Source organism: Harpegnathos saltator, unplaced genomic scaffold (assembly GCF_003227715.2).
Source record: "Harpegnathos saltator strain DR-91 unplaced genomic scaffold, Hsal_v8.6 scaffold573, whole genome shotgun sequence".
NCBI classification, from domain to species: Eukaryota; Metazoa; Arthropoda; class Insecta; order Hymenoptera; family Formicidae; genus Harpegnathos; species Harpegnathos saltator.
The window spans coordinates 830,216-840,649 of record NW_020230397.1 but is presented as its reverse complement, the minus strand read 5'-3'; the positions used below and the strand labels follow the sequence as shown (position 1 = coordinate 840,649).

At 35.3% G+C, this 10,434-nt stretch overlaps 1 protein-coding gene across 1 annotated transcript; it reads left to right on the top strand.

Moving 5' to 3' along the window:
• The first annotated feature begins 389 nt into the window (after positions 1-389).
• On the top strand, positions 390-5,107 carry LOC105184457 (odorant receptor 4-like). Its single transcript, XM_025303770.1, has 8 exons — positions 390-533; positions 2,361-2,563; positions 2,733-3,177; positions 3,582-3,867; positions 3,985-4,084; positions 4,342-4,452; positions 4,570-4,725; positions 4,959-5,107. The coding sequence occupies exons 2-8, from the start codon at positions 2,504-2,506 to the stop codon at positions 5,007-5,009; spliced, it is 1,209 nt and encodes a 402-aa protein (XP_025159555.1). The 5' UTR covers positions 390-533; positions 2,361-2,503; the 3' UTR covers positions 5,010-5,107.
• The last annotated feature ends 5,327 nt before the right edge of the window (positions 5,108-10,434 follow it).

Genomic DNA, 10,434 nt, shown 5'->3' with positions numbered 1-10,434 from the left:
CAAGCTCAACACTGATGTGTATCCAGCGATCAAGTGACTTTGATATAAAATATCAAAGGTAAAACATAATACGTCAACATTGTTTCAATCAGAATATCCACGACATGTCTACATCGACGACCATGACTATGATTGAGACTTCACAAAGCATTGGACAAGTTCGTCGACTACCTGCACTAACGTTAAAAATTAGCTTCGCGATAGTTTCTCCACGAAATGCGATAAGCGCTTTTGCTTTTCGCCATAAACGCGAGACAGTAAGATAATCGATGCGCTAGGAAAAATGACGTTTAATAATGGCTTAATGCCTTAATATCAGTTGTATGAATATAACAGATGTCTATACGTATTACGACTGTCGGACTGTTTAATCGTGCGCAATCCAACAACAGAAATCAGGAAAGTACGAGCGCGTCGCAAACACTCGGTCCCTAAATCTTAAGTTTAATAATATTAAATCCAAATCATCATCGAGTCGCAGTTGCGGGTGATCGGTGAATGAAAAAGCACAACTCCGACGATCGGTTACGAAAGTAAGAATACAGCTATTTTTCGTGAATCGCGAATATTCTTTATTGAAATTCACTATTTTCATCTTTTATATTTCGTATTTGTCAACCGATCAGTATATTGATGGCGAATGCAAAATGTAAAAATTAGCCAAGAAAAATCTTTCTATCTTTTTCTACGATACTTATACGCGGATATTTTTGGCTATTTCGACCTCAAAGATATCTTCCCACATAGCACGTAATATTACAAAAATATCATGATTAGATTGCAATATACCAGTAATATTACATATTATAATACAATATTATTGATATATTACGTTTATACGGATGTCACAAACCACTCATACTATCCGATTTTTTATAAATACGACATTTTAGGGGAAAATGTTTCAGACAAAAGTTGTATGGTTTCAAAAAAGATATACAGGGTGTCCCATTTTAAAAGATCCATTCAAATATTTCGGAAACACTGCGTTAAATTGAAAAATGTTTCAGACAAAGGTTGTATGATTTCGAAAGGGATAAAACAACTATATCATTTTGTTTACAGATGGCGCCGCTTTCGAGATATTCACTGATTATAACTTTTCTTAAATGGAAACTCCAATTTTTTATTATATCATCTTTTCCTATCAATTAATTTTAACAACTTTGATCTGAAATATTCTTTTACCTGCCTAATATTTTTTGAGATACTTAAGAAAAACTTGGTAACTTCTTCAATATTTAATTTACGATATTTCGCTGTTTGTCGGAAGAAAAAGTGATGCTAGACTTTTTTATTCTATTTGGTCTCAAGAATGTAATTATAATAATGCCTTATCTTTTGTTAATTTATCGACCTTTGGAAATTTCAAAATCATCAAATTAACAAAAATCAGAGCGCTATTGTAACAATATATTCTTGAGACCTACTTTTTCTTCCAACAAATAGTTAGCGAGATATCGTAAGTTAAATATTAAAAAAGTTACCAAGTTTTCCTTAAATACCCCCAAAAATATTAGGCAAATAAAAAATTTTTTAGAAAAAAGTTGTTAAAATTAATTGGTAACAAAAGATGATATAATAAAAAATTGGAGTTTCCGTTTAAGAAAAGTAACGATCAGTGAGTATTTCGAAAGTGCGCCATCTTACAAACAAAATGATATAGTTGTTTTACGTCCCCTTTAAAACCATACAACTTTTGTCTAAAACATTTTTTTTCTAAAATGCTTAGTTTTCGAGATATAGCAATTATAATATTTTAGAATAAAAGCAGAAAAATCCGAATTAAAAGATGTGAATACATCATAAAAACTGAATTGTTTACACCTTCAGAAGGTAAAGATGATTAATAAAAATTTTATAAAAATTGTATATAAAGTTATATCTTTTTTACTTTATAATTGTTTTTTCTTTGTACAATTATTTTTTATAAAATAATATTAACAAACATAACATTTCAATGATAACATTTAAAATTTAATATTAAATTAATTAATATAAAATTAACTCTTATGAAAAAAACACTCAAATATTAACTGTTTTTTTTCTGTAAGAGTATTCTATAACTTCACAGTATTATAATAATATTATTGTGACATATTACTACAATATCACTGTGATATATTATCACAATATTATTGTAATATATCAAAATAATATTACTGTGATCCATTTTGGCGGATATTTTAATATTACTGTGATATTACTGTTATAATGCAGTAATATTTCTATTATATTATGTTATAATACTGCAATGAGAAAGTAATATTATTATGATATTGCTGTAATATTACGCGCTATGTTGGTTTTGATTATCTTCACAAATTTTCTTGGATGTACCATCGTGTGTATCATTTCAGTTATCAGGACACAAGGAAATAAAGCAACTAAAGAATAATAAAAACAGCAAACAAAAGCAAAAGTAGAAGTAACTTTTTCTCTCTCTTTTTCTCTTTCTTTCTCGACATAGAAGATCCAAATCTCACCATTACTGTAAAGGGAAATGTATCGTTTGAAAAGATCCACGATATTCGCGGAGACCAAGTCTGGCAAGAACTATATTGTAAGTGTGAAGGTCTTGGAAAATAAAAGTATCGTTAAGGGAGAGGAATTATGATGTTTGATTCATTCGAAATTCTTTCTTTGGTGCAAAATCGAAGCAAGAGAAAATTACGATACGATCCAATCTTATTACGAATTATACCGCTTTCATCCTGAGCTTCATGTTGCAGACTGATGTCGGCCATGAAGATTTGTTTGTCCATTTAGAACGGATCTTCTCCGTCGGGGGGATATGGCCGTTCGAGCGTACATATGTCCGTTTTGCGATTTACATCTTGTATTTTACGCTGTACCTCGTCATGGCATATGCGAATTTTTACGAAGTCCTCGGTGATCTCGAGCTGATGGTGATGAATCTCGTGGAGACGGTGGCTTACACCATCACTTTCACGATAGTATGGGTGATCCGTTGCAGCGACTTACTAAAGCGCATCATCATCGTGGTGAGGCAGGATATGATGGAGCGGAAATTTGAGGATCCCGAGGAGAAGAGGATCTACTATAATTACAATTATATGTCCAAGATATTTCTCTATGGCTCAATCATCGGCATGTTCATCACGGTGATATTGTTATACTTTAGACCGCTCATGAATTTCTCGATCAGTAATCAAGGTATATAGACGAGAAATGTATCTTTCATTTCTATTCCTCGGAAGGAGGACTGATATCTTTTTGATTCATTGATTCTCACTTACCAAAGTTTTACAATATACTTGGCCAATCCAAATCGTTCTGTGAGCACACTTCATGCATAAAAAGCAAAATAATCTTTTGAAAATAAAAAATCAAACATCAATTTTGTTAAGATTAGAGTTCAAAATTAGATTCTATAGAATTTAATTTTACATTAACCAGATGTTTGTTTTTCTCTACAATTATTTGACTTTTTTTAAATATACTTCAATATTAATAATTTCTCATTAAAATCATTCGGTTAATTACGGAGTTTTCATAATATCAGTTGATCAATATTGTAATCAATAACAATATTTTATTGTTCAACGTTTTTTGCGCAGAATTTAATAACAACACAGGATCCTTCGTCTTACCCTACAAAATCCATATGTTCTTCGACATCACTAACACTCGGACATATGTGCTTATGTATCTTTACCTGTTCCCGATGATTTACAACTCCATATGTCACATGGCAGCGATCTGCTTGTTAGTTATTTTAGTATTTCACATCTGCGGCGAATTGTCCATTCTGTCGTACCGTATTAAGAACGTGCAAGCATACTCGCGAGATGCATTGGTGGCCAGAATTCGCAGCTTCGTCCAAATGCATCTCAAGCTAATATGGTGAGCTAATCTCACGTGATATACACAACAGTATCGTTAATAACGCTTTTCTTTTTCTTTCATGTTTCACCTGCGGTCTGCTTATTTTTATCACGGAATATCGTCGCGTTCGTGAAGGATGGCGAAGTCTGTGGACAACACTTTTAACATAGTTCTTATGGATGAACTCTTCGGCAATAGCATTATATTGGCTATTTCGATGTATTATGTCCTAATAGTACGTCATCGAGTTCTTCTATAATCAGAATCGCGAGAATTGCAAGAGATAAGGATCTAATTTGACTTGGCTTTGACTTGGACTTTTCAAAAATTTTAATAGAAAAATTCATTCGGTAGTTCAGAACAGCGAATTTTTGCTACACGAAGTTGAGCAATAAGTCATTTAATTTCGAGCGACTCAGCTATTTCTTTACTTCTCGAGTGGAATTTTGCTAGAAGAAATTTCAAGAATATGTTCAAGAATATATTTTGCAGAATCTGGAGGTCTCGGAACTGGCGACCTGCTGTACTTTCATATTCTTCGCTATAATCGCGCTTGTTATGCTCTATGGATATTGCTTGATCGGCGAGCAACTGACTCAACAGGTCATCATATGTCTCAATTGAATCGCTATTCATTGATAAAGATAACGAAGTTTTTGTTCATTACTTTATGGTTTACGCCCATGTGAAATACATTATTAATCGGCCGCTCGTGTTTAGTGCATAAACGTGCTGGATGCGTGCTATCAATGCAACTGGTACGAGATGCCACTTAACTGCAAGAGAAGTCTCCTAATATGTATGATTCGCAGCCAGATCATGCTATATCTGACAGCCGGAAAATTTTACGTATTCTCCTTGAACGGTTTTACGGATGTAAGTTCAGTGACGCTTTATTCTATTCCGGCAGCGAAATTTATTCTCCCTCGTGATTTCTACTATCCGTGCCTCCAAAACCTCCAGAAACCTTGTTCAAAAAGGAGGATTTAACGCGATTTGGGGACAAGGTCCTAAACTGAATATTCCTCCAGAAAGATTTCGTTTTCCGTTTCACACAATCGACATAGTTGGATGCTCATTAATAGAATTTTACTTCTGATTGGATGCAGATTATCAAAACCTCGCTGGCGTATCTGTCGGTGCTGCGTACTCTGTTGTGAAGTGTCATGTGTGGAAGACTTTGGATGATGCACAAATATCGAACGAATTTGTATACTACAAATAGAGAAATACATGTAGAAACTGCCCTGGATCTGCATTTGGAAACGTACGTTTGTTGTCGCTATTCATTTCCCGTGGGCAAGCGTGCGACTTCTTTCTTGAGAAAGAAAAAAGAAAGAAATAAGATTTGCGACACGATCAAGCGAATAATCTCTCGCGAAAAGAGATACGAGTTTGCTCGGGATGATAAAAGTTCAGCTCGGAGTTGACTACGTGGCCACGTAGTATCGGTCGATGGAATACATTACGATAGCGAAATTATGGTCCCGAAATTACGATTGGAGTCGCGATTGCTTGATATTTTCTCGATAGTTGGTCTACAAAGCGCGCTTGAAATTTTTTGCCTTCGCGATTATTCACAGAAGCGTTCAGCGGCGATTCTCGGGTATAATGATGACAAATCGGCGTCGACGTTGACAATTAATTGCGTAGAACGACGCTACATCGTGCGGTGCATGAAATTGCGAGCGCAGGTGGGTCGAGTAACACGCTCATACAACTGCGATTCGTACGTATGTACGATTTCATATCAATTTTCAGCGCAATTATCGTCGGCTCTGCGCGATACCGGCCGCTTTTCCCGATTCTATAGACTCAAAGTAGCAGCGACGAGGAGTGTTACTTGCATTGTGCCCGCCGCGAGTATGTTCGATGTAGTTTCATGTAAGCTCTCGAGGAAACAACAACGTAAAAATGCGATGCAGGTGAGTTGCAAATATTATTATTTTCGCAATACGTCACATTGCGCTCTCTAAATCTTTCGTCGATAAAATCTCACTTGAAACGAACGAAAATTTACTCGAAGCGACAATTGCAACTAATCTTTATTAATGGAATTTTATCTCATTTGGAATTTATATACGTTATTCTTGGCGTCATTCACTATTAATCTCGAATGAAAATTCGATGATTCAGAGTAGATAATTATTCGTTTCACATGAACGATAAATCACGATGGCTTCGAGTGATTCAGTTGTCGTTCCATTTTCCGAATGGAATCTCACTCGAAAACATTCAGAGAGCATCGTATATTGAATCGAATGAGTAACTTGCCACAAAGTTGAGATGTTCCCTTTTGCCCCGGAACATTCCTCTCTTTCAGCATTTGTAGAAAGAGAAATAAGAGCCAAAAACATTAAAGAAAAGCGAAAGTTGCTTGCAACTCGAGCCAATATCAGGATCAGAAAAGTCGGTATCGCCAATTCGAAACAATTGTAGGGGAAACCGATTTATACCAGGGATAGGTTGTAACAATGCTTCTATTTCATAAAGGAACAGAAATATAATAATACTTCAAAGACAAAAAACTTTCGTCTCATTACAACATATTAGTTTCCTCTTAGTAATTGTCTCGGCCACGCCGTTGTAAGAGGTCATACCAAAACAGCTACGTATGTATAGATTTTCAATGTATATTTCTTTTATTAATGGGGAAAACTGAATTGTTTTACTTACATTTGATCAATATATGAGGGTAGTCCCAGAAGTACCTGACCTAACAAAGAAAACATAAAAAATTTAGGAAAAAATATCTTTATTTCTCTATATAGTCTCCTTTTAGCTCAATACACTTTTCCCAACGATGTTCAATAGCTTCGATATCCTGTTTAAAGTGATAGTGATAGTACGAATCGAGCTCCTCAAAATAGCCATCAAGCCACCTTGGTCCATTATTTTGACTGTTCCTTCATCTCAGGTGTGAAGTGATGGACCCATGTTTCATCCACGATTATGAATCGACGCAAAAACTCGGCTTTATTGCTGCGAAACTTCGCCAAACACTCGATTGAAACATCCTCACGATGCTGTTTTTGTTCCAATCGCGGCACCCATCTTGCGCACAGCTTTCTCATGTCCAAATTTTCAGTCAATATGCGATGTACAGCACTTTTTGAAATGCTTACCATGTCTGTTAACTCGCGTACTTTCAGTCGACGGTCATCCAATGCCATTTTGTGGATTTTCTTCACCATTTCTGGCGTGGTCACCTCATTTGGTCGACCACTGCGATGTTCGTCTTGGCAGCTCGTACGGCCTCGTTTAAACTCTGCCACCCAATATTTTACTGTTGTAAACCAAGGAGCAGACTCCCCCAGAATAGAATCTAGCTACGCTTTGATATTGGTTGAACTGAGACCTTTCAAATGAAAGTATTGTATCACATAACGATGACCAATTTTTTCCATGTTTACAAATTCACTGAGAGTGTTCACTATTGATGGCTGCCAAACAAATACTAAACAACGTAGCGTCGTCAAACTTCAAACTTAAGCTTTATAAGGTTAGTACTTTCTACCATAATCATTCTTTTCAAACAACAACCGCTATCTATACGTCAGGTCAGGTACTTCTAGGACTACCCTCGTAGTTTGTCAATGACCCCAAAGAGAATATATGGCTTCGTTTGTGTGTTTGCGATATTAATTTAGAACTTATATATGTGAATCTGAAAAATCATTTTTGGGGCAAGAAATAACGTTCTTCTGGAGAAAATTGTAACACTGTTACAACTTATCCTAGTAAGTAAAATATTAATTTTCGCGTGAGTTAGTGAGATTATATCTAAAAGCATCACTCAGAAAAGAGAAAACATCAAAATGTAGAGTGAGAAAATCAGCCGTGTTAACTGGCATTCCAGAAAAAGAAGCTTTAGCTGATGAACTACAATTGTAGCAGAGCAAACAAGGTTAGCAAGAGAGACAAAGAAAATTCTCAAGACAAAGAAAACCTGAAAAACAAAAAAAAGAAGGAAAAAGAAAGAATTCTAATAAAGCTAAAAGACAAATTTTAAAGGAGAACAATTAAGAAAACAATAATGACAGTAAATAATCAAAGAAAAGAAGAACTACTGTTTTTGTTTTAGTTAATTTTTACATTTTGTTACAAAACATGACCTTGAAAAAGATCTTGCAATTTAGAATTAAAGATAGAAAGTTTCGTTTAAAGTTTTCGCTTTCGTTTATAACAAAAAAAAAGTTTTATTAATGTTAAAAAAATTATGAATGATGCTACTTTTTTGTTTGTATAGTTTATAAGGTCAAAATAATAAAAGAGATAATTTAAAACTATCCTTAATAATTTAAAACTGTGTATTAAATATTGCCCCGAGACTGTTACTTCTGGCCCAGACATAGAATAAAAAGTTACATAACGCGCAGTCATGAAAATGTCACTGTAACTTTTTTAAAATAATCGTTACATAATATAACTATTTATCTTATACATGTGAAGATACTTATCTACCATATTATCTATCATATACTACATAATTGTAAAAAATCAGGTCAACTAAATGAGATATTAAGCTAATTGAATATAAATTGTTACTCCTATCCCCGGTTTCCCCTATGAACGTACAGACGAGAAAGCGCGATTAACCGACCGAATATAATAACAACTGTCTTAACCCGTTAACGTCCAAACGGACAATTTTTGGAGACTTTTCGCTCAAAGAATTCATCATGTTCTAGTTCTTCAAAAAATTCAAGTCAAAGTTTTTCTTACGTAGAATGTCATGCTCTTGCAGAATCCGACGTCATTTTTTTCAAAAAATCAATAATCCAAAATTGTTATAAACGATTGTTTCGAAAAAAAAAACGTAAATTTCCACTGACAGATTCTTTTCAATCAACGATATCACATTGAAACTGCGTTCAACCTTAGGGAGTAAATTTCTTGCGTCCATGGGCCCCAAACTTCAAGATAAGTAACAGAGTTTTTCAAAATTCAACATGGCGCGGACCAAATTGGCGCTCTAAAGCTAAAAATTTCGACCGATTTTTTTCTACACGAGAAAAGGGAATGGTTGCACTAAAAATGTTTCGATATCAATCGAATGATATTTTTACATGTTTTTTGGGTCGCTGATTACAAACCCGAGATCAGATTTGCAAATTTTAATATGGCGGATCCAAGATGGCGGTACATATCGCTGAAATTTCGTGAAATATGGCTAAAATTCAATACCAGAAGATTATTGAGGGCTACTCATCCTCAATCGAGAGATATGGAATAATTTTCAACAAAATTTTTGAAAACTGACTCTGACCCGTAAGTTCAATAATATTATTGTGATGTTTGTTAGCCGTCGATAATTACATCGCTGTTGCCCGACTTTTACCACGAGGAAGTCGACATCTGTGAATCTTTTTTAATTTTTTGTCTTTTTTTATTTTTTATTTCTTTTATTATTTTTTGGAGAATTTAGAGATATTTATTTATGGAAACTCATGGAGCTTACTTATGAAAAACCTGAAAATATTTTGAACATTGATAGACTTAACAACACAGAATTTTTGAGTTCTTGAAGCTAGGTTACGACTGTAACCTGCTTTCCATACGAAGATATAACGACATAGCTATCGGCAACGATTCTCCAAGATTTATTGGGTGACCTGTTTTGAAGAGCAAGCAAACAACATATTTGCCTTGCGATGAACGCGTGTGAGTAGAAACGAAATGTTTCTCACATAGCTCCTCTTCTCCGCTAAGAGAGAGCAGTTGAGGAATCTCCACATCTTCCCAAAATTTCTGTAGCAATGCGTCCGTAGTGCATTCAGCACCGGAGCAATATCAACGTCAGGCTGAGTGTTCGTGGGACCGAACAAAATCTAACCGAGAGCGGTTTTTTGTGCAGTAAGTGAGCTCCAAGGACCCTGACGCAAATCACTTAGCAGGAACGATTCATAAAGATCGGCTCCGATCAATAAATGAATCGGATGCTGGCTCGACGGATTTGGATCCGCCAGTTACAAATCGCGAAGATGTGGCCATGACGTGACGGACCGAATTTGCGAGGCTGCATATGACGTGATTCTCTGGAAGACATACGCGGTCAACGGAAACGTTGGCTTATTTCTCGCGTGCGGAGTTAAATTGAAGAAAATCCTCGATTTCGCAAGACCGGTATATTTCTCTCCGAAACAACGGATTCGGAGATCAACCTATTGTCATTTCGTTCGCAGTCTGACACAGAGACTCGGAAATAAAACTAAAGGTCGATCCTTGATCTAATAAAACTAGTAGTTAAACAAGGCGGGTTCTAACTCACTTTTCAGAATGAATTTTCAAAATCCTGACTTTATTGATGAAATATTTTCAAATCTGACTTTATTAATGAAATATTTTAATTCATACCCCCTTCTTTATTGATACCTCCCCTCTTTATTGATACCTCCTTTATTGATACCCTTCCTCCTCCCCAGAATTTTTTGATTTTATGGGCAAGATGGCGGCCGTGACGTCATGCATATGTCCAGAAAAAACGTGCCGGGTGTTGCTCATAGATATAGTATATCTAGACTGCGCGTTCTCCCAAATTTTAAGAGTGGGGGTATAACTTTCGTATAAAAGAAAGCACTCTGT

Bases quoted from the DNA above. Each gene is read 5' to 3' on its own strand.
- LOC105184457 (XM_025303770.1), top strand. From the start codon at position 2,504: ATGTATCGTTTGAAAAGATCCACGATATTCGCGGAGACCAAGTCTGGC. The intron at 3,868-3,984 runs GTGAGCTAATCT...GCGTTCGTGAAG, and splicing joins ATGCATCTCAAGCTAATATG to GATGGCGAAGTCTGTGGACA. The intron at 4,453-4,569 runs GTCATCATATGT...GCTCGTGTTTAG, and splicing joins GCGAGCAACTGACTCAACAG to TGCATAAACGTGCTGGATGC.